Source organism: Caenorhabditis remanei, chromosome II (assembly GCF_010183535.1).
Source record: "Caenorhabditis remanei strain PX506 chromosome II, whole genome shotgun sequence".
Classification (NCBI taxonomy): domain Eukaryota; kingdom Metazoa; phylum Nematoda; class Chromadorea; order Rhabditida; family Rhabditidae; genus Caenorhabditis; species Caenorhabditis remanei.
Genome location: NC_071329.1, coordinates 13754329 through 13777483, shown reverse-complemented (window position 1 = coordinate 13777483; position 23155 = coordinate 13754329). Strand labels below are relative to the sequence as shown.

Sequence of the window (23155 nt, the reverse complement as noted above, 5' to 3'; positions counted from 1 at the left end):
TACATACGCCACATAGCGCGTGCGATCATTTCTAAGCGGTCTTTCTCTATTTCTCTTCGTCTCCCGCACTGTTTTCACTGGTGACACACGGACAAAAACTCGTTGAGAGAGGCAGCGACAACAGCGTAACCCTCCGCTGCAGCTAGAGGACACTCGCACAGAGAGATACGGCGAGAGAGAAAATAGAAAGATGAGAAAAAAGAAAAAATGGAGAAAGCAGATGGGAAGAAGGAATGCATTCTTCAAAAAGAGTTGCATCGACCGGGAATCGAACCCGGGCCGCCCGCGTGGCAGGCGAGCATTCTACCACTGAACCACCGATGCTTCGAAAATACATTCTTCTCTTTGCTTTGATAACAAGTTTATTTCTTCTTCGGAGAAATGAATAACCATTCGGCTACCAGTTTATTTATATTCGATGTGGTTTTGTTTGTTTTCGGCCAGTATCAGTTCCGTGTCATCAGAAATGATATCTAACTGGTAATGCAATCACTTTCAAGCATCGGTGGTTCAGTGGTAGAATGCTCGCCTGCCACGCGGGCGGCCCGGGTTCGATTCCCGGTCGATGCAATTGTTTTTTCCTAAATTTTTCCTAATTTTATTTTAGTAACGATTCATTAGGATTCATATAGCATGGAACAATTCAATACAAATAATAAATTCGAGTTCAAAAATTAATCAAAAGTGAATAGACAGTTATACTGTTGAATTGAATGAGAAATAGTATATTATGTGCAGCACGATTGTTTGATGGAACGATGATTACAACAATTACATTAATCGTCTTTTGCCATGTCGGAATGAGGACAGAATGCTGGATTTGGTACCAGGTGAGTTTTCAACGACGGCTTCGACCAGTTATCTGAAAGTAAAACTGTGTAGATTGGTAAGGATATTTACGATATTTATTGGATTTACCTTCGGAATTTGTTACCCAAGACGCTTCGAAAGATTCTTCAAGTAAAGACGACAACAGTGAGTATGAGTTCGTTCTGTTGTCTGAAGTTTTCGGTTCCGTATCGAATGCCTTCACATGTTCAGTGCTAACAGTTAGCTCAGATTCATCTCCGCCTGAATTCCCTGGCTTTGTGTCTTGACTCTCCGCGTCAACTTGTTTGTTAAGTCCAGAATTGATGAGCTTCGCAAACACATTGTCGAATGGGATCTCGGACTCTGGGTTTGCAAGCTCGGCCGAATTTGCTTCTTTCGTTTCGACTTGATTGGTGTCAATGTTCTCAATTTTCTTCTCCTCTTCCTGTTCAAAGTTGTAATTTTTCGCATCAAACTGATGAAGATATGACAATTCGTGCTCATAGAATGTCATAACCCGTGCCAAATTTCGCTGTTCACGAGGAGATCTTTGTATGACCGGTAATCCATGAAACTGAATCATCAAATCCATCATATATCGAGAATACGCGTCCAGTTCTTTTCGTGCGGGACTGTTTCGTCTAGGAATTATCGGGAAATATACGAAGCAGTGCTGTGGACTATAAAAGTGCTCATATTGTTCCATATTGATCGAGTATGTGTCAGTCTGAAAAAAAGGCAATTTTTAATTATAAATTGTTCCGTAAAAAACGTGGCGGCAACAAAGACTTTGATTTCAACCAAATAATTTCTTATTTTTGAAAAGAAAATTGCCGTAACAATCACAATTATTCATTCTCAATGACTGCTGCGAAATGTATCACATGATATCACATAACGGGGAATAACGGGAAGAGAGTTTTCACGAACATACAATTTACAGGGAGAAAGTGAAGTGTTCAAGCAAAGAATATGTTTTCATTCCGGACATGGGAATTATGCTAATTTGGTTATGAAAAAATGGTAAAGCATGGCAAAACGTGTCAGAAATTCGAAAATTAGTATTAAATACAAAATGCTCGATATATTTATTTGGGTATTTCAGTAGAATTCGTCGTCTCAGAGACTGTAGTCGCTTCTGATTTCACAGCAGTTGCTAACGTCGCCTTCTCCGTAGGTTTCACAGTTGTGTTCGCCGGTTTCAAATCAACTTTCTCATCTTTGGTTCCAACTGTGTGGCTTGGTTCTGTCGACGTTTCATTCCGTGTTGATTCCTTGTCTTCTTTCGTCTGAAAACCACAAAAACTACTTAAATGTTATAATATAATACTCTTTACCACTTCTGCAGAATCTCTCTTTTTGTCATTTTTTACTGTTTTTGTTGTCGGTTCGAGAGTCGTCCCCTGAAAAATGTGTTAATTAAAATTATTTCCTCTATTCCAACCTCGTTCGCAATCATATTCGGTGCTTCAGGTGCTTCTTTTGTTTGATTTGATGATACCGTTGCATTTTGAATCATCGCAGCTGTAGTGATATCCAGTGGAGCTTCAGTTGGGGAGATTGGAACAACCGACTTGGCCGGATGCATTGCATCGAAGTAGAACTCCTGAAATTTCAGACGTTTGTTTTCAGACAAAGATCAGTAATTTCGAAAATAAATCTTTTCAAGGATGGAATATTTATTTGTTTTGGAAACCAAAAACGCCCAGTTTTGAAGCAAAAGAAAAATAAATTATTGTATTAGAGAATTTACAGAGACAGATGGCCAGAAGAGGTTGGAATGAACATAAAGTGAAATTAGGTGTGCATCGAGTCAAAGAAATAAACCTTGAAAGTGAAGGCGAGGAGGAAGTGAAGCACGACAACAGTGATTATTGTTCCGAATGCAACCTGTAATTGAAAATGTATGATTGGAAACATAAAACAGTTCCTTGCCATTTTATTAACGTCATTTTGAACGGCTGGCCAGATGGCACGAGCCAAAACTGTCCCCGAGAGTCCAACAGACATGAAGATGAGAGCCCAACGGAACCATCCAATGTCAATAATCCACAAGAACTGAAATACAAAACCATTGTTTTAGAAGGTTGTGATACAAAAAATCTGACCGTGACTGGAATAAATATGGTCAATGAATACCCATAGAGACAGACGAGATCCACGTATGGGTGGAGAAGCTCGCTACGGCGATTCCAGAGAAGACCGTAGAGTAGAAGTGGGACAATGACAACATACAGGAAAATGAGAGTGGAAGCAGAAGTAACCATTCGGAAATCCGAACCATATGTTCCTTTGGCTCCATCATTTTCAATGAACTGGGCCAAATTTCCAAAGATTCCGATGGCAAAAACCAACGTCACTGACACCCAGAATGGCCCCCACAAATCAGGAATGGGCTGGAGGAAATCTTGGATATAGTTTCGGTGGGTGGGAACGACACTGTTCAAAAGGCGTTTAATAACTTGATCTGTCTCCACATCGAAGAATTGCTGATAGTATTCGAAAGAGAAAAAATTTCCTTTTCTTGTTGATGTGGAAGATTGGGAGTCGTCGAACACTCCTCCTGACGGAGCCGACAAAGAAGCACCGGATCCGACGAGCTGAACATTGGAGTTTACAGTTCGTAGACCTATTTAGTACAACTTACGTTGTTTCGATCTCCAATATTTCCACCGAAAGCTCCAGATTGCTCGTTGGTGGAGTTCACATTTTCAAAATCTAAAAATTATCTAGATGAGTTTACGAGAAGGGGAACACTCAAAACACCAAGATCAATATCTGCCCAACGCTGATGATCCATTGTTTTGATGAGAATAAAATGAATAAGAGAAAATGATATATTGAGAGCTTACTTTGAAAATTTAAATCCATTGTGGGACGTGTAGTATAGATATCACGTCTGTAAAATGAGAATTACGAGGATAATCGTTCAAAACGCATTTAGAAATATTTGCATCGGTGGAGATACCGTTGATTGAAAGAATGAAAAACATGGACGCTTCACGAAGATCTTTTTACGAGAAATTGATATTGATAAGTAGTAAAACCGTAACACTGACGAAATTTTGAGATTTTAAGAAAGAAAAAAGGGAGGAATCGGGAAATTTAAATAATAAACTAAATAAAACAAAGAAAGTGATTGAACAGATGGAATAAGTTATATAAAAATAAAGTCAATAACACAAACTATGACAAGATAATAAAAGTCGTTTGCTGCTGCTTATCTTCGGGATCTTTCTCTGGATCTGCTTCGTCTTCTATCCTTTTCTCTGCGTCTCTCATCGTCACGCCGTCTTTCACCACGAGGAGAACGACTCCGACGACGATCCCTTGAACGGGATCGTGATCTTAAATAGTTTTGGAATCGATTAATAGAAAATGTATTGTTGTGTTATTTAATGAGAATATTTAGCTCCATCAATTCAATTACAGATTCGTAACTTACCGCTTTCTGTCTCGACGATCATCTCGATGACGATCTCTGCTTCTACTCCTGCTTCTTTTCCCTCTCTTCCTATCACGATCTCTCGATGAGCTTCTCTTTCGGTAGCTTTCACGATCGCGTTCTCTCGACGACTTGTGGACTTTTCGACGCTCTCTTTCCTTCTCTTTCTCATCTTCACTATCTGGGCATGAACATTCTCCACCAGAACACGAACAGGAGCAACTGAAAAAGGAAATTGGATATACTTTCAAAGTTATAATGACTCACTCGCTCTCATCACACTGTGAAGGCCCATTTGCTATGCTGGAAACAACGGTCTTCAATTCTTCAACTTTTTGAATGAGCTCAGGGTCTGAATCGAAATTGAAGTCGTACTTGGCAAGATCTTCTCCGTCTTCCTCTTCTTCATCTTCCTCGTCTTCCATGTCTTCTTTCCTCTGTTCGGCGGATACCTTCTCTTCCAACTCATCGCTCGATTCTTCGCCATCTTCTCGTTCTAGAGATGTTTCCGCCTATAAATTTTAATTTTAAAAATTTTCACAGAGAAATATCTCAATTTGTTTCATAGCGATGATAAATACGTAATTATTTTTCAAAAAATCACACAAAATTGTATGAGTCAAAGCATCGCTACGAACCTCACCCTTCTTCTTTTTCTTCCTTCCAAACTCGTCGAATTCCTCATCATAATCTCTCTTTATATATTCTACATCCTCACGATCCATGTATCCACCACCATATCCAGTTCTCCGCTCTAAATCTGCTAGTTTTGGTGCATTACAAACGTTGCACGTTTTTCTGCGCGCCCAATTAACGTTTCCGCATCTGAATTTGTTTAATTTGAAAATACGATTCTTTCCACAAAATAAAACTCACTTGGAGCAAACCCAATCTTCAGCAGCAAACAATCCTTTCGATTTTTCTGCCATTTCTTTTCCCAACTCTTTGCCAATTTTGCTTTTGGCGCGGGGTTTGGCTGAAAATGAAATTTTCATTGTTATATTTTCTGAAAACACATACCTTTGCCACAATCATCACAAAACTGTCGTGTTTCTTCATTGATTTTCGCACATTTCGCATCAACACATGCCCATTCACCATCTTTCACTGTTCTACGCTTTTGTTCTCGATCATCGTCATATTTCGACGACATCTGCAATCAATATATTGATTTTCGTTAAGCAATGACTGAAAAAGCGAAAATTAATCAATTTCAGAAAAAGAGAACGAATTTTGATGAGAGATGAAGCTTTTGCGATGATTTTAACTGAAAATGCCAGATTTCAAAAGGTGGCTGGGTCTCGCCACGATTTGCCTGCACAAGTGTCGTCAGGTACGGTGTTTGCAAGAACCACGTCACTGCGATTCCAATCTTTTGCCAAGCTTTCCCGATTTTCTTCTGTTTAATGGTATAAAAATTGAATAATTCGAATTGTAAAGTAAACTTTAGTGTCTCATTGATATTTTTTAAAACAAGAGTGTTGCGAAATCGGAATCTCCGATAACCATAAAGCGAGTTGGAGAATGTTGCGCGTCCTTTGCGGTATATATTTCGACGTGTACTTCTCGGATATCTACCTGATTCACATATACATCTTAATCTGCAAGAGTAAACGTTCTCACAAATGTTAATACTACATCAAGAAACAACTGAACAGGTTCCAGTTACTTAATTTTTTGTTGTTGAAAAAACGTGGACTGTTGTTGTGAATATTCACTCTGATTCAGCGGGGGCCGTTTAATTCGTTTTACTCGCTCATCGTATTCTTCTTCCCGAACACTCATTAAATTCATATATTTTCAGCTGCCTCAACATGAGCTCCGCCGGAGAATTGCCATGTTATACACTGATCCACGTTCCAAGTGATGCGGAGCTCCCTTCAGAAACTCAACTCAGAGAGAAGTTCGAAAAGGGAGGAGACAAGGAACGAACAGAGGCACTCAAGAAGCTCATCTACATGGTTTTAAATGGCGAAAAGACGTCGCAAACCATGCTGATGTACGTCATCCGTTTCTGTCTTCCATCAAACGATCACACGCTCAAGAAGACTCTTCTCATCTTCTGGGAATGTGTCCCTAAGACGGACTCGAACGGGAAATTGCTCCACGAGATGATTCTAGTGTGTGATGCATACAGAAAAGATCTCCAACATCCAAATGAGTTCGTTCGCGGATCAACTCTCAGATTCTTGTGCAAACTTCGTGAACCAGAGCTCTTGGAGCCACTGATGCCAGCCATAAGAACCTGTTTGGAACACAGACACTCATATGTTCGTCGTAACGCAGTCTGTGCTATCTTCACCATCTACAGTAAGGCTAAATTTGTTAAAATCACAAGTAAATTGTTCATTTTCCAGAGAACTTCGAATTCTTGATTCCGGATGCACCTGAGCTCGTCACCGAATATCTTGAGACAGAACAGGATGCTTCCTGCAAGCGTAACGCTTTCATGATGCTTCTTCATGTTGATCAAGCTCGTGCTCTCGACTACTTGTCCGGATGCATCGATCAAGTTGGATCGTTCGGAGACATATTGCAATTGGTTATCGTTGAGCTGATTTACAAAGTGTGTCACAATAATCCGAATGAGTGCGCTCGCTTCATCAGATGCGTTTACAATCTTCTTCAATCGCAATCTCCAGCTGTCAGGTAGAGTAAAACGGTTCTAGTTTATTTACCAAATATTTGATTCTAGATACGAAGCTGCTGGAACTCTCGTCACTCTCACCAACGCTCCAGCTGCAGTCAAAGCCGCTGCATCTGCTTACATCGATCTTATTGTGAAAGAGAGCGATAACAATGTGAAGTTGATTGTTCTGGATCGACTGGTTCAACTTCGCAATACCTCCAGCAATGAGAAAGTTCTTCAAGGACTCGTGATGGATATTCTTCGTGTTCTCACTTCTCCAGGACTTGAAGTTCGTAAGAAGACGCTTAATCTTGCTCTCGATCTGGTTTCAAGCCGAAATGTCGAAGATATGGTCATGTTCCTGAAAAAGGAAATCAACAAGACTGCCACCGAGTCGAACGATGAGAACGGAAAGTACCGTCAAGCTCTTGTCAAGACTCTTCACACTGCAACTATCAAGTTCCCGGACGTAGCTTCCAGCATTATTCCAGTTCTCATGGAATTCTTGTCTGATTCCAACGAAACCGCTGCCTCGTACGTCAATGAATTCGTCCGTGAAGCTGTTCACAAATTGCCAAATTTGAAAACCGCTATTTTGGCGTCTCTACGTGAAGGAATTCCATCTATTCAATCTCCAAACATCTTCATGTCGGCTCTTTGGATTCTCGCAACTTACTGTGATGCTGAAGGATCCTTGGAGGTTCTCAGACTCATTAAGCAATCTTTGGGAGATTTGCCACTTGTTGATACCGAACTCGCCGAGCAAGATCAGCCAAAACAAGAAGAAATTGAACAGAAGAAGGTTCCTTCTGGACCAAAAGTTACTGCTGATGGAACATACGCCACTCAAACTGCTCTTTCGTCAACAGTTGTATCGAAGAAGAATGAGAAGCCTCCATTGAGGTAAGACCATTGCAAACATTTACTTATATGAATAACTTGAACTTTTTCAGACGTTTCCTTCTGAATGGTGAGTTCTTCCTTGGAGCTTCATTGGCCACTATTCTTGCCAAACTTGCTCAACAGTTCACTGAGCTTAACGGAGTAGGATCGGAGCGCTCAAATCGTTTCCGTGCTGAATGCATGCTCATCCTCGCTTCAATCATTCATCTCGCAAAGAGCGGTCTGATTTCTCATCAAGTGAATGAAGACGATTTAGACAGGTTTGTTACTGATTTGGACTCATTGTAAAAAGTGCAATTTTTAGAATGGGAGCTGTTATTAAGATCATTGCTCAAGGAATTCCAGGACTTGATGAACAATATGGAGATGCTTGCAAGAAGAGTCTTGAGCTCATGCTCGGCGCTAAATCCATCAGCCGCCTCGATGCCGCTGACAAGTTGACCACATCGGGATCTGCCCGCTCCAAAGACTTTGTCGAGATTGACAAGACCATCAACTTCACTCAGCTCCTTGCCAAGAACAACCAACAAGGAGAGAACTTGTATGACTCGTCGCTCTCTCAAGCACTCGGAACTGCTCCAAAAGACACAAAGTTCGATTTCTCGAGCTCTAAACTCGGAAAGGTCATTCAACTTGCTGGATTCTCTGATCCAATTTATGCAGAAGCTTATGTTAATGTCAACCAATACGACATCGTTCTCGACGTGCTAATTGTCAACCAAACGTCCGATACTCTTCAAAATGTGTCTCTTGAATTGGCAACTGTTGGAGATTTGAAACTTGTTGACAAGCCAACCCCAGTCACCTTGGCTCCAAATGATTTCTCGAATATTAAGGTACAGTTCGTCTCGGAATGTGTAGAACACCAACTATTTTATTTCAGGCCACTGTTAAAGTCGCATCCACAGAAAATGGTGTGATATTCTCCACGATTTCCTACGATGTCCGTGGATCTACTTCTGATCGAAACTGTGTTTATTTGCAAGATATAAAGATTGATATTATGGTACATTCTGTTAGGAATTGAACTTATTGTCAACGTGTTATTTTCAGGACTACATCGTACCGGGCAACATTACCGACATAGAGTTCCGACAGATGTGGAGTGATTTCGAATGGGAGAATAAGGTGAACGTGATGACGCCCATCAGAGATCTTCGAGAGTTCCTTAACCATTTGTCAACCTCCACGAATATGAAGGTGCTAACTGGAGATGCTGCCATCGGTGAGTTCTAAGAAATCTAAACCTTTGGAATTTCTAATTATTGTATTTCAGAAGGAGAATGTGGGTTCCTTGCGGCCAACTTGTGTGCTCATTCGATTTTCGGAGAGGATGCTCTTGCGAATGTTTCTGTCGAAAAGGCGCTCCCAATGGACGACTCCTCCCCAATCGTTGGTCACATCAGAATTCGGGCGAAAAGCCAAGGAATGTGTCTGACACTTGGAGACAAATTGAGTTCAGCAATGCGATCTCGACGAGATGGGCAACCAATCGCGGCTCCATCAGCGTAGTTTTCTGTAAATCGTTCGGCTTCAATAAGCTCTATACATATTGAATTTTATTGATTATTTCTTGATTTGTGATTGACCTTTTAAATTAATTATTTAAATTATTTATTGCTCCCCCTCGTCCCTTTCCGAGCAAATAATGTCTCCTTTGGTGTAGTGTGTATACGTAACTTATTGATGTTTCCTCTCCTTTTTCTCGATTCTTTGTATCGCAATTCGGATTATGAGACAAAGTTATTGACTCATTCATCCTGACTTGAATCGTCCTCCTTCTCCTGAATATGATTATTTTCTTTTGTTTTCTCATTCGTGTGAAATGAACAACATGGGTTTAAAAATTAGGAAGTTTATTAGAATCATGTTTCAAGTAGTATAATTAGATAATGATTTCAAGAATTTTTGCCACGTCATCTGAAGAAGGTGTTGTCCAATTGTCGAGTTCCCGAGCCTTGCAGGTCTTCTGGAGTTGATAGTATTTCTCGATTTTATCAAGAAATGATTTAGCATCTCGATAAAATGGAATACCAGCTCCATTCGAGTCCCATTTCTTTTGCTCCCTCATCGATCGTCCATCATAACGGAGATACTGACTCTCAATGAACTTGGGCTCATTTCCAGAGTGCTCCGTATCTTTGAATTCGCGGAACAAGAGTTTTTGATTCCACGGATTCATCTTCATAGAAACGAGATGATAGAAGAGAGCAGAGTTCTCCGGACCTGCCAGATTCGGGAACTTTCGACCGATGACAGAATAAAAGAGTTGACGTGGCAAACCGACGTCTCCGATAAAGATTCTATCGTAGAATTCTGAAAAAAAAGTCACTTTTTTGAATTTTTCATCGAAATCTCACCTTTTCCTCTCGTATCAATGTGCTCCATATAGTATCTATCGCGTGTCGTGAGCCACGTCTTCGGGTCGGCTCCTGGTTTCAGAGTGTATGTATTCATATTCCCGAATTGCTCTCCTGCATTCACGACGCGAACGAATTTTTCCGTTTTGTCTTTCAAATTTTTGCAGATGGTAGAGTGGATCTCTTTAACATTTCGGAAGAATTTGAAGTGGTGGCTGAAAATAACTTGAGTTGCTATTAGCTCAACACAGGTATTACAACTGCGCTCCGCCGAAATTCCCTTGAAAAATGTCTCTTTTTCTCTGAGTCTCTCAATTTCGCACACAATTTTCTTGGGTTTCGGTGGAGCGTGGTTGGACGATGCGTGTCGTGCTATTACTTAAGTCACAGAAGATATTTAACTTACAGAACAAAATTCAAGACGTCATTCGATGTGATGCAATCCCTCGGGCAGTTCAGAAAAGCCATTCCACAGTAAATCGAGACTCGAAATGGCGGACGATCATTAGATCTTCTGTTGCTACTCGAAGCAGTCGAGGCCGTCGAGTTGGTCCGTTTTTGCAAACGAGTTGGAACTTTGGAAACTTTTGGTGGTTCAGGACTAGAAATTCTATAGTAAAAATTCAGCGGCTTCCGGAATATCGGGATATCATAGGCACGCGGTCCTTGTCGAATCGCAACATTTTCCATTTGTTCAGATGTTACTGGGGAGACGAATGAGGAGACCCAATCAGGTTCAGTGGTGTTGGTAGAGGGTTGGAAGGGATGGGAGACTGCAAATAAGAGGGTTACTGTAGTCATGCTATAGAAGAAATAGTTGAAGTACACTACCGGTTAAAAGGTTGTAAACCTTAGCCGTTTTCAGTGGAAATGGTCCAACTTTGAGAGTGTATCATGGTAATTCTGATTGTCGCACCAAGTAGGATTTTATTGGATCGTACAGAGCAAAAGTAGAGCTTTATTTTTGTAGAAATGTTTTGAAAAAATCATGTGAGGATACAGTACCCCAACTTTGAGAGTGTGTCATGGTAATATTGATTGTCCCATCAAGTAGATTTTAATGAATTATACAGATCAAAAGTAGAGCTTCGTTTTTGCAATTGACAACTTTTCTGTACGAACACTCCCTAGAGTATTGACAAAATAATTTCTCTTTCAAATCGTCCCATTTCAGTGCAAAAGGGCGATTTTTGAGCTGTCGTCTTAAAATGGCCATAACTCTCTAGGGAGTGTCCGTACAAAAAAGTTGTCAACTACAAAAATGAAGCACTACCTTTGTTCTGTATGATCCAGCAAAATTTTTACTTTGTGGGGCAATCAGTGATACCGTAACACCCTCTCAAAGTTGGTCATTTTCAACTTAAAAAGGCTAAATTGAATGTCTTACTGCACGGTACCGTATCTTTATTTGTGGAGCTCGTATTAAAAAATTGTTAACTACAAAAATGTTTGGCTAGATTAGAAGATTCCAGAATACTTTATTATCTTCTAATCGAATAATTCCTAGCACAGTTACACCTATTTACCTTCACTCATCATTTCACTTCGATTCCGTTCGAATTGATTCAGAAATCGACCACGAATAGAGCAAAACAGTAAAAAAACGACCTCCTATTCAAAAATCTTAGAAAATGAAATCGATATGACTCCTCCCCCTTTTCTTTGACTCCATCATTTTGCATGCTTTCTCTCCGGTCGGAGTGGTTGACTCATAGACTTTTTCTCTGTATGATAGTGAGTAAATCATGAATAAGACAATCACAAGATTTGAGGAGTTTTAGAGTTAGAGTTTTCGAATTGATAGGTTACTGTAGCTACGTGGTAAATGTGAAGAAGAAGAAGGATTCATATTAGCAAGTAATTTATTAGGACGAGTTGAATTATTATTGGAAGAGGTATCTTCAATCATCTTCACTCAAATTAACGTAGTAGTCGAATCGTTGAACGCTGAAATCATTTTGTAAATCTTCTGCAAAATTCGGTTATTAGCACGGCACGCTTCTTACAACCGCGCTCCACCGAAACCGAAGAAAATTGCGTCCGAAATAGAGAGATTCAGAGGAAAAGAGACATTTTTCAAGGGGATATCGGTGGAGCGCAGTTGTAAAAACTGTGCCAAGCTAATAGAGCGCGTTTGGTTTCCCTACAAACAAAGAAAAAACTAACGCTCTGTCTCTTCGAACTTCCTCGAACGGTATCACAAAAGAATCCATTTCTCCAGATTTTGTACAGTTGTGCTCGATATCAGCGTACACGTCTTTAGTGTTGTTGATTCTGTAAGTAGCTCCCTCTTGATAGAAGAAGATATTCTTGAAGGCTGTGACAGTACGATTCTTCGAAATTTGCTTGTCTCCATCCCAATAAGAAGCGGTGTACTGGAAGACGTTGTCGTATTCACAGTCGACATCGGCGGCGAAAAGGAAACGATACGCCATAATTGGAGAGAATAAGCAGAAAATGATGAGGAGGATTCTCATTTTCAGAGGAATGAGGAACACGAAGAATTCCACAAGAATTGAAAAAGAAAGTAGAATTCTGGAAGGGTCAGGCGGATGTTACAATACCAGGGTGTCTGAGGCTTTCATATTTATTTTACAGAGAAATACATTAAAAATCATTGATACACGAATATTTATCACTAGTTTAAACATCCTCATAAGTAGCCTTCTGTTTATTCATCGCCGCCAATGCACTATTCATCAAATCCGTCGACAACAATTGACTCATATTCCATGTTTTAATGAAGTTGAGCGAGTCTTCGGTGGAGTGATCTCGAGCGTAATTCAGTGTTTCCTTCGTTCCTTGGACAGCAATCGGACTCTTCTCAGCTATACGAGCCGCCAGTTCGATGGAGTTCTCGAGAAGACTCTGTCGGTCATCACAGATTCTGGAGATGAGACCGTAACGATGAGCTTCATCCGCACCGAAGTCGCGAGCGGTAAGAGCGATTTCGCGGGTCCAACTGTCGTTTCCAACGACTTTTTGGATTCTGTTGAGGGTTCCGATGTCAGCGGCGAGACCAATGTCGACTTCCTTGAAAAGAAACTATTGATTTTTGAAAAATTTATATCAGCACTCACTCTAATCGAGAAATTGGCGTCTTGAGAAGCGATTCGAATATCACAGGCAGTGATCAAGTCGATTCCAGCACCCAAGCAATGTGAATGAACAGCTGCGATAATTGGTTTTGGGCATTTCTGAAAATAAACATTGTTTTAGAATTTCCTAGTTATTCAAACCTCCAACGCCGTGAAACAGTCTTGAATCTCTCCGATGAATCTTCGAACCGCCCGTCCTTTCCGTCCGATTTCGATGGAATCGTCTTGAATGACTTGAATGATGTTCGATAGGCCGGCGGCGAGATCAATTCCTGCGCAGAACGCTTTTCCTTCTCCAGAGATAATGATTGATCGGCATTTCGGATCTTCCGCCAGTCCGTCGATTGCTTTTTTGAATTCTCTGAAAATTTGATATTTTTTAAATGGAAGTTTAGAGTAAAAATTGCGATTTCAGCACAAATTATGAAATACCGGGGAATTTTTAACAAGCATAAATAAGGACAAACCTCCACATATCCATTGTAAAAGTGTTCAATTTTGCCGGTCGATTGAGCTTCACATTGTAGACGTGCGGACGTTCTTCTTTCACAGAAATATCCGTTGATTTTAGAATAGAAGTTGTCGATAATGAGCGATGTGCGAAGTTGGTGATTGAAGGGAGAAGACGACGAGTGGAGAGCATTGTCGCGGTGACTGGAAATGAGTTTTGAGAAGTTTTGTTTGAGAAGAACAAAAAAGGCATTTTGAAGAGAAAAATGAGCGAAAAAAGATAAAAAGATAGACGAAAAGACCAGAAAATCGCTTTGGAAAAAAGCAGAAAACAATTTGGACGCCCGTAAATCCACACAAGTCTTAAAGGCGCACGTCTTTTCAGGAAGATAATGAAGTTCTTCGAAGATGTCTCGTCACGATTATTTATGTACCAGTCGGTTTACGTCGCCTACCGGCGACTAAACCTCCTTTTCTACATCACCCTTCTACTTGTTACAATGTTTCCCACGCTTTTAAGAAATGAAGTCATTTGCAGAATGAAAAAGTTATATAAATAATTTTCCCCGTGACCTCCTACTTCCCTATTTCGGAAATGAAAGCCACTGCTAGGCTTGAAAACCACGTTTTTTGACCCAGTGACCTAGTCGAGACCTATTTTAACTAAAAAAAATAGACGGGCATCAAGTGGTGAAAATTTCTGATATTTTGGTCCAAGTTTGAAGAAAAACGGTTCAGTAGGAAGGGCGCTAGGATCGGCGACAGACAGACAAACATACAGCCGTTTGCGTTTGTTAATAGTAAAGATTTTAATTTCATTTTAATTGAACTAAGGTAATTTTTATGCACATTAGTGTGCGTTCGTGAATTGAATTAAAATGGAAATTATTTCATTTTAATTGATACCTTTTCTTCGTGAATAGGCGCAAAATGAAGTGAATAGAAATTAATTGTGAAATGTAGCAATTTTTGTTTATTTCTAAAAAATTCGCCTCACTGCAGTGCACTGACTGAAGAATTCAATCGTAAAGAGTGCTCTCTGCATACAAAAGTTACATTGTATTGGTTAATTTTCAATTTTTAAACTCTAAACAGTTAAAAAAAACAGCCAATTAGAAGAAAATTAGCGGAAAAATAGAAAGAAAATAGAAAAAAATTGTTGATGGAACACATCGAAGAAATACTTGGCAATACGAGAGACGCAGCATTCGAAGACTAAACATAAAACTACACGTAAGAATGAAGAAAAGAAGAAGACACGGGGTGGTTTATATAGTGGATTGTGATCAGTTACATCGCTACAACCTATAGTCAAAGAGTACTTGTACCATGATAAGCTACAGATAAGAATACAGTTGAGCTGGGCCGCAAATGGGCGGGGCTTATTAAGAGCTTTATTCATTAAAAGCATTCCATAATGTCCATATTTCGGAGCATCCATTTGTTGATGTAGATACATACCACCCAAGAAACCATCCATATCTGTCTGATCACATCAGAACATATATTTTAATTTAAGTTTCGGGACTGACACTTACTGGGAAGAGAACAGACTGTATCGAGAAGTTGATTTGACTAGAGATGCACATTTTCTGAAAAATAACAAAGTAAAAATATACCTCATTTCTAGTTCGAACTTGGATTAATGATAATGTGAGTTTTCAGATTATGAACCGATAATGAACCTACCATACTGTATCACCCAACCATTTTCAGATGAATCATTTCTCCATCTCTTTCGTGTTATTCTCTCTTAATGGCTGAAACAGTGTAAGGGAGATTTAGTGTTTAGTGGGAAAAGAGTACGGTATCTCTTACATAAAGTTTTCCATTCAAAAGAAGCGTTCACACACCGGTTGCTCCGTGAAAATGCGAAATGCGACAAGTTCCATTCCACCAGATTCATTCGGATTCACGGCAGAAACTATTTCGTATTTAAACAGATACCACAGCTCACCATCACTACTCTGACTAGCCAGAATACTCTTCTTCACATTTCTTGATACATTTCTCAAAATTGGACACTTCTATTGTAATAGACACCGAATTTTTATGAGGGAACCTGTGACTTCCAGAATTATAGATCACATAGATTTCTAGAAGAAACTCATATGACTATTGTTCTCTGCAAGTAGAAGAAGAGGACGAATCGAGAAGAAAGCAGCTATCCTCATTTCTCAAGAGTAAAAGTCAAGTTTCAAAGCTATATGGACTTCGAGAATAGTTCCCACATTTTATTGATGATCTCATAATGAATGAGTCTTTCCATGTTTCTGTTTAGAATTTCTCTTTTTTTCCTGAATCTCTGACGTCACACCTGCTCTGTACACTTTCCCAGAACATGTTAGTGTCCCGGTGTTTCTGATTCTGTAGCTGTGTCTGCGTCTATCGTAACCAGCACACTCTCTCGTCCATCTATCCAATATCCACGTCACGGATCGATATACAGTTGCCTAGGGTTCCTCCCCTCTTCATTGTGTCATTGTGCCATTTACTCACAGTTGCGCCTTACCTCCCCTCTCATTTCCTACTCTCCTTTCTTTCTATTTTCCACAATCCCTTCTCGTTTCCAGTAAACCACCATGACTACAATCACAAACTCGAACACTCAACTTCAGAAGATTGTGGATGAAAACGAAGACTGCATTAAGCAGAAGAGCGACAAAAAGAGCGAGGTGCCGTCGAGAATCCAGGAAGTCGACTCATCAGATGAGGACGATTTTGACGAGCGAGTCGAGAAGTTGTTCAACGAACTCGACGATTTCGAGCGAAAGATTCTTGAGGCGAAGGAGTCGTACACTCATTGGGAGGAGGATCGCAAAAGAGAGGGTGAGTGGGGGAGGGGAGAGCTGGAGGTAATTAGATATACGGGGAATTGTGTCTACCGTAAAACCTAATAGAGGCGCATCCGTTAGCAAATGTTTGGAGGCTCCTATCTCGGCTGTCTTTAAAGATATGAAGATTCTTTCAACTGAAGAAATATTCTATGAATATTAAGCTATAATTTGTCAGTTAGCAGTTTTTTGATATTTCCTTTGGGAACCGAGATATACCGCTTCGAACAAGGGTGTGCATCTAGGTTTTACGGTATAAGACAACATAACTTCACCGCAACACTTTAAAACGAGTTCTAACTATAGTTATTTTTCAGAGTCGGAGTACAGCGACTTCATCTACACTGACGACGAGGACGATGACGAGAAGAAGTGACTCCAACTCAACAACCATCAGAACATCTCTGAATTGATCTCTCCATACGATCTCAATCGTTCACTAAATAATTACCTTTTATCTCTTTTCTCCATCAAAAATCCCAATGCCTCACCCTCATGTGATTTTTACTGTAAATGAGACGCGAACACTTCCTGTAAATTGATACATTCCAAGTTTTGAATAAACGTATTTTGTATTTCAAAAAGAGTGATATTAATGACTTCACAGGGAGTTGAGGAGAATCAATATGAGACAATCCATGTTGCCCAAGCACAGTTGAAAATTGACACCTTTAGCTTTTATTGAAGTGAGAACGGCAACCATTTAGATAACCTCGAGTTATATTCTTTCTGGTCGTATCTACAGTACAATGCAAAAAGATAAGTGCTATGGCCGTTTTCAGTTGAAATTGTTCAACTTTGAGAGTGTGTCATAGTAATTCTGACGGTGACACTCAGTAGGTTTGTAATGAATCATACAGGTCAAAAGTAGAGCTTTATTTTTGTAGTTGACAACTTTTTTGTACGAGCACTCCCTAGAGAGTTATGATCATTTTAAAGGGACAGCTCAAAAATCATTCTATTTTGCACTGAAATGGGACTATTTGAGGGAGAAATTGCTTTGTCTCTTTTCTTCATAAATTCTGAAATGAAGTTTTTCAGAACACCCGGTTCTTCAAAATTGCTTTCAGAAGTCGCCCCTCCGATCGCCACTTTTTGATCTTCTTCTACAAGACGTCAAACATTAATTACACCCTTTGATTTCTTGTTCTCTTTTTCCAGTAAAAAGTTTTCAAAGCTCACAAAATAAATATCTAAAAGCAACAACACTTATTCCACCTGTAAGTCCATTATTTTCCTCTTCGCTTTGCTTTTTTCTCTTCTTTTTTCATCTAATATTCTCTCCCCCAACAACATTTAGGGAATAAACAGCTGCCCTTCCTCGTTGTTCACTTTTTATTTATTACTGCTCCTATAATATCAGTTATGACAACTACTACCCTTCTAATGCAGTATTATTATCAGAATTACAGTCAACTCTGTCTGAAATCCAACTCCGAGAGGTCATACATTGAGACTCCAGAATTCTTAGCGTTGGGTGCCAAAATAATCGGGATAATCGGAATTCCTTCAAACTTCTTTGCCTATTATATTCTAATTTTTCACACTCCCAAGTCGATGATTCATCTAAAATTATGTTTATTAAATCTGAAATTTTGGACACTCATGATTGATTTGATCTACGCTGTATTCTTGATTCCCTATGTTTTCTATCCAATTTTTGCAATGGGATATATTGGCGTTTTCAGTCAATATTTCAGAATTCCATCTGAGATTCAGTTTTATTTGGCAATGTGTTGTTATGGTGGTGAGTAGGGTTAACGGGGGTGGATGAAAAATTGGATGTATCAAAAAAGTGGGTGGAGCTAGAAAAAAGTTATTAATTGCAAAAATGATAAACGTGAAATTATAAACACTTTTGTAGTTGACAACTTTTTGATTGCTCCGCCCACTTTTGAGATGTGCGCTCTCTATTACAGGCATATCTTTAAAGGCGCATATCTAAAAAGTGGGCGGAGCAATCAAAAAGTTGTAAACTACAAAAGTGTTTATAATTTCACGCGTATCATTTTTGCAATTAATAACTAAAATTAGGAGTTTGGAGACAACTTGAGACATCGTCACCGACTCTATAGTCAAGATTTTCATTTGAAAACAATAAAGACCACTTTTTTAGGCATCGCATCTGCTGGAATACTGATATTCGAAAACCGTCAACACCACATGATACCAAAAGGCTACAAGTTTCGAATTCAGAAACCTGTGTTCCGAGTTATGCTAGTGGTTTTTAATTACTTCTTGGGAATGTTTGTAATGGTGATGGCAATTTGGTTGAGAGCAGATAGCGATGACTTGAAGTATAAGTTTTTGAAGGTGAGTCAGTTCGATTTGTTTTCAGATTTTTCATAATTAATTTCAGCTCAACCCGTGCCCAGATCCTCTCTACTTCACTACCTACACGTTTGCTGTGGACTCAAATCGAAATGAATTCAGTATCTGCATAGCTATTGTCTTATCATTAGTATCCCTACAGTACTCCTTTTTCATCACTCATTGCATCTGGTATATCTATTCAGAGGAAGCCGCTCGTTATTCCAGAAGCACTCGGAAAATGCAGAAGATGTTTTTGTTTGCTTCCTTCTCCCAACTCGCCATTTTCATGACAGTTTTTGTGATTCCATTGGGAGTGTTTGCATTGATTTTGACCACTGGATTCAGGAATCAAGGTGCACTTAATTTATTGTAGCTTAGATGTTCTTCAACATAGGTTATTTTTTTCAGGTCTTCTAAATATTTGTAATTTGATAATCCCAACAATTGGTATAAACACAACAATTGGATTGGTTGTCATGTATAAACCTTATCGAGACTTTTTGATCAAAAAACTGAAGAATCGACGGGCGGATTGTGGAATGGTTAACTCTCCAAGTGCATTCACAAAATCAGTAGTGGTTTGAAGAACCAAGAAAATAATTATTCTTATTCGTAAAACACAATTAAAACTATAAACTTTTGAAACGCGTTTTTTTCAGAATCACCAAGAGAAAATGACACTTCTTTTCAAAAAGAAATCTACCGTAAAACCTGTAGCAAGAGTTTGGAGGCTCCTATCTCGGTTGTCTTCAAAGATATGACAATTCTTTCAACTGAAGAAGTATTCTCTGAATATTAAGCTATATTTTGTCAGTTAATAGCTTTTTGATTTTTCTAACCGAGAAATACTGCTCCGAACAGGCACCGCTAGCTGCGCCTCTATAACAGGTTTTACGGTATCATCGCCTGTTTTATTCAAACAAATTCCTTGTTCAACTTTATGACCCTCAAGAGGAAGGATGCTACGTTTTGAAATTCCGATATAACCTTGGCATTCTGGGAGTGTAAGAATCTGGCGAAGAGATCGACTGAAATTTTTCATTTCTATTGTTCTCGACATTTCTTTTAATCTTGTAGTTAGCAGTAAACTAATAAAAATTGAATTCCTTATTTACTTGCAATATCCACAAGTCTTTGGACACTTGAGCTTCATAGCTTCTTTGACAGTTTTGTCGTTGCATAGAGCTTTGTTAGCATGGCACCCAGAACGTCCAGTGTTTGGATTCTTCAAGTCAGCACAAGTCGAGGAGGGAGTGCCTGAAAAATAATGAGACCTCAATCATTCCGTGATAAGAAAGAGCTTACAAAGTCCACAAGTTTTTCTACATTGCTCATGCATCTCTTTCGTGTACCCATCAGTGTTACAGTAGTTCTTATTTTTCTCGCAGTTATTATGTCCAGTCTCATCGATTTGGTCGAAGCAGTTAGCTGTGGAAGTGATATAGTCACGGTCACAACAATCACCATTCGAGATAACATCGTAGCCAGGTGGACATGCGTTCAAGATAGCTGCTGAAATAAGAGAAACGTCTGAAAATATTTTCATGTTTGAAAACATACGGCCTATTGCCATCTTAATGCAAGTAGTATTGTACACGGCCCAAGCCGGCGCAGAGAAGATAACAAGGATAGACAAAAACTTATGCATTTTCACAATTGAAGTGATGAAAAGTTATGCCTGCTGCATTTTATACAGAACCCTCCATTGCATAAAATATTCAGTTATTGAGTTCGCTGTCAGTTCAGAAGGGCAGAAAGCAGCTGTTCAAATAAAACGGTACAGGTTTAGCACCATTTTTAGTTTTCCGAAATCTCTCTGGTAAATGGGGATGGAGAAAAAAAATGCACAAAAAACTGTTGGAATGCTGATGGAATGCTGATGGAATGGCAAACTTCAGAACAGTTATAAAAATTTGAATACAAAAAAGACACTACACCAAGCTACTCATTGAGCAAGAATAAAAGACTCGCAACTACAAGTTGATGTCATTGACAATTCTAAAAAATAAGGATATTTGAACAGTTGTTGAACAAAAAGCGACCACCTCGATAGACATGGTTTCATGTAGTTTTAGAAGAGTTCATGGCAAAGACACTATTGGAGGTAAAACCGCTCATCTGATGAAGTTTAAACAACACTTTTGCAACAACGTTGTAAACAAGAGCATGTGGTTTTAACAGAGTTTAGATGATCTGATACGTATTTGTGGTTATTAAGATCTGATGATCAAATGTTTTGTTTTCGTCGAAACTTCCTATAAAAGAAAATGAAATCGACGGAAAAAGCATGTTCTTCATCCCTTGTGTTGAATAATGTACACTCTCCTGGCTCTCTTGGCTGTCATTTTGGTCCCAGTGTTGGCTCAGATGCCAGGGTCTCCCGATCATCTTGGCTTTCCATCTCAGCAGACTACCTGCAGAGTGAGAACTATTAGAAGTATGTTTTAAACCCTGAAGCGTGTTTTCTAACCCCTATCTTTTAATTGTAGGTTCTAACAACAACATGTGCCCAACTGGCTATACCATCATCTCAAATGGTGAATGCTGTCCCAGCCAACAAGTCTATTCAACTGGAACTACTTGTGTTGATAAGAGAAATGCCAACGGAGTCAATGAGTGTCTTGGATGGAGAACTTATTGCGACAACATCTTTTACAAGAACTTTATGACTGAAAACTGTCCACAAACTTGTGGATTCTGTAAGTTATTCAACTGTTTTTTGGTTCCATTCACTTCCCAATCCCACGTCTATAGGTAACACAGCTACCATGAGACCAGGAGTTTCTTCCACCTTCCGCCCTGGAATGACAACTACCCGTCCATGGACTAACAACTGTACTGATAAACTTGCCACCGGTGGATTCAATGAGTGCCTTGGATGGAGAAGATTCTGCAGAAACATCTCTTACAGAGAGTTCATGACTGAAAACTGCGCTCGCACCTGTGGATTCTGTGAGTTTTCTGATTGTATTCATCTGATTTCTAACTCTTCCGATTCCAGGTTCTTCTTCCACAATGCGTCCAGGTCTTACTTCTACTACTCGCCGAGGAACACTCACTTCTACTAGCTGGTCAATTACTCCTTCCAACACTTGTACCGATAAATTGAATGCAAGTGGAAGCAACGCTTGTGCTGTTTGGAGATCCTACTGTAACGATATCTTCTATAAGGATTTCATGACTGAGAACTGCCCACAAACTTGCGGATTTTGTTAGTTTTAACATTTATTTCGAGAGCAATAGGGCAATGTACTCATTTCCAGGCACTCCATTCGCTGGATCTTCCTCTACCCTCCGTCCAGGAATGTCATCAACATTCCGCCCGGGAATGACATCTCGCCCAGGATCCTGTATCGATATCCGTTCTGATTGCCCATCCAACAGAAATCTCTGTAACAACTATTCATTCAGAGAGCAAATGAGAATCCAATGCCCGAGAACTTGTGGATTCTGCCAATAATTTACTCTCACTATCCTATTTGACGTAGATCGCTTGAATCTGTATATTGACAAATGTCTCAAAAATAAATAAACATTAATGCAATAATCTACATGTTGACAGCACATTGAAAAAAGAATCTTCTTAAAAACAAATCCCTAATCTACAATTATGTAGAAAGTTACCGTAAATACTGTATTATAACGGCATGCCGTTATATTTTTCAACCGGCTCCCAGAGAAATTTTGTGGTTTCAGAAACTTATTAAAATTTACCGGAAAAACTTTTTTTGGGAGTTCTATCGGCTGATCAAGAAGTTACTAATCACGCTGCTTCTAATCAAAACCAAAAAAAGACACCGGGATGATCACATTCATGAATTCTGAGTATAAATGGGGTGCCGTTATAATACAGGTGCCGTTCTATTACAGGTGCCGTTATAATACAGTATTTACGGTAAGTAGCCAATCTCGCATTCGACATACTTACAACACAGTTGGCAGTACCAGAGTCTGAGTGTCCGGAAATTGTCAGTTTTGAAAGATGTATTTGAAAAAATGTATATATTTTTGAGAACTAGAACAGCTTCTCCGTTTTTTTGAAGTTGATATGTATATCGTCGAATCAAAACTTTCAGAAAACAAGGATGAATTATTAAACAAGTTATTCAACTTGAACGGAGTTTAAAACGCTGATTAGTTCAAAGTAGTAATGCAGAACACATAACTTTAATAAAATCTAAACGAATGAAGTGTGCCGGAATAAATACTGTGACGGTGCTCGGTATTTATTGCTAGACCCATCGGTTGAAGATTACCTCAAAAATCCCAAACATTATTCTTCTTAAATCTTTCATATTTAACTTCACCAGTTC

General features: G+C 39.3%; 11 protein-coding genes across 11 annotated transcripts; 5 read left to right on the top strand and 6 right to left on the bottom strand.

Moving 5' to 3' along the window:
• Positions 1–776: 776 nt before the first annotated feature.
• Positions 777–3681, bottom strand: GCK72_006753 (uncharacterized protein; the record flags this gene model as incomplete). The annotated part of the gene is made up of 9 exons (XM_003110115.2): positions 777–862; positions 919–1537; positions 1959–2099; positions 2255–2416; positions 2638–2700; positions 2746–2868; positions 2919–3410; positions 3458–3528; positions 3663–3681. The coding sequence occupies 9 exons, from the start codon at positions 3679–3681 to the stop codon at positions 777–779; spliced, it is 1776 nt and encodes a 591-aa protein (XP_003110163.2).
• A 349-nt stretch (positions 3682–4030) lies between these two features.
• On the bottom strand, positions 4031–8963 carry GCK72_006752 (uncharacterized protein; the record flags this gene model as incomplete). Its single annotated transcript, XM_003109824.2, has 10 exons — positions 4031–4157; positions 4256–4477; positions 4523–4767; positions 4894–5080; positions 5132–5231; positions 5276–5408; positions 6591–6878; positions 6934–7206; positions 8057–8423; positions 8854–8963. The coding sequence occupies 10 exons, from the start codon at positions 8961–8963 to the stop codon at positions 4031–4033; spliced, it is 2052 nt and encodes a 683-aa protein (XP_003109872.2).
• On the top strand, positions 6070–9299 carry GCK72_006751 (uncharacterized protein; the record flags this gene model as incomplete). Its single annotated transcript, XM_003109872.2, has 8 exons — positions 6070–6565; positions 6613–6904; positions 6951–7787; positions 7838–8047; positions 8092–8623; positions 8671–8793; positions 8841–9012; positions 9064–9299. The coding sequence occupies 8 exons, from the start codon at positions 6070–6072 to the stop codon at positions 9297–9299; spliced, it is 2898 nt and encodes a 965-aa protein (XP_003109920.1).
• A 373-nt stretch (positions 9300–9672) lies between these two features.
• GCK72_006750 (uncharacterized protein) lies at positions 9673–10948 on the bottom strand (the record flags this gene model as incomplete). The annotated part of the gene is made up of 3 exons (XM_003110004.2): positions 9673–10103; positions 10148–10362; positions 10554–10948. The coding sequence occupies 3 exons, from the start codon at positions 10946–10948 to the stop codon at positions 9673–9675; spliced, it is 1041 nt and encodes a 346-aa protein (XP_003110052.2).
• Positions 10949–12048: 1100 nt separating this feature from the next.
• On the bottom strand, positions 12049–12624 carry GCK72_006749 (uncharacterized protein; the record flags this gene model as incomplete). Its single annotated transcript, XM_003110165.2, has 2 exons — positions 12049–12094; positions 12314–12624. 2 exons carry the CDS (start codon positions 12622–12624, stop codon positions 12049–12051), a joined length of 357 nt encoding a protein of 118 aa, XP_003110213.2.
• GCK72_006748 (uncharacterized protein) lies at positions 12605–13252 on the top strand (the record flags this gene model as incomplete). The annotated part of the gene is made up of 1 exon (XM_053725776.1): positions 12605–13252. One exon carries the CDS (start codon positions 12605–12607, stop codon positions 13250–13252), a length of 648 nt encoding a protein of 215 aa, XP_053589970.1.
• GCK72_006747 (uncharacterized protein) lies at positions 12791–13888 on the bottom strand (the record flags this gene model as incomplete). Its single annotated transcript, XM_053725775.1, has 4 exons — positions 12791–13180; positions 13228–13344; positions 13387–13606; positions 13713–13888. 4 exons carry the CDS (start codon positions 13886–13888, stop codon positions 12791–12793), a joined length of 903 nt encoding a protein of 300 aa, XP_053589969.1.
• A 2389-nt stretch (positions 13889–16277) lies between these two features.
• On the top strand, positions 16278–16905 carry GCK72_006746 (uncharacterized protein; the record flags this gene model as incomplete). Its single annotated transcript, XM_003110028.2, has 2 exons — positions 16278–16524; positions 16847–16905. The coding sequence occupies 2 exons, from the start codon at positions 16278–16280 to the stop codon at positions 16903–16905; spliced, it is 306 nt and encodes a 101-aa protein (XP_003110076.2).
• Positions 16906–18194: 1289 nt separating this feature from the next.
• On the top strand, positions 18195–19426 carry GCK72_006745 (uncharacterized protein; the record flags this gene model as incomplete). Its single annotated transcript, XM_003110003.2, has 4 exons — positions 18195–18276; positions 18646–18842; positions 18889–19195; positions 19251–19426. 4 exons carry the CDS (start codon positions 18195–18197, stop codon positions 19424–19426), a joined length of 762 nt encoding a protein of 253 aa, XP_003110051.2.
• A 527-nt stretch (positions 19427–19953) lies between these two features.
• On the bottom strand, positions 19954–20490 carry GCK72_006744 (uncharacterized protein; the record flags this gene model as incomplete). The annotated part of the gene is made up of 3 exons (XM_053725774.1): positions 19954–20099; positions 20148–20354; positions 20403–20490. 3 exons carry the CDS (start codon positions 20488–20490, stop codon positions 19954–19956), a joined length of 441 nt encoding a protein of 146 aa, XP_053589968.1.
• Positions 20491–21155: 665 nt separating this feature from the next.
• On the top strand, positions 21156–22302 carry GCK72_006743 (uncharacterized protein; the record flags this gene model as incomplete). Its single annotated transcript, XM_003109992.2, has 5 exons — positions 21156–21279; positions 21332–21541; positions 21597–21794; positions 21844–22053; positions 22106–22302. The coding sequence occupies 5 exons, from the start codon at positions 21156–21158 to the stop codon at positions 22300–22302; spliced, it is 939 nt and encodes a 312-aa protein (XP_003110040.2).
• Between the last annotated feature and the right edge of the window lie 853 nt (positions 22303–23155).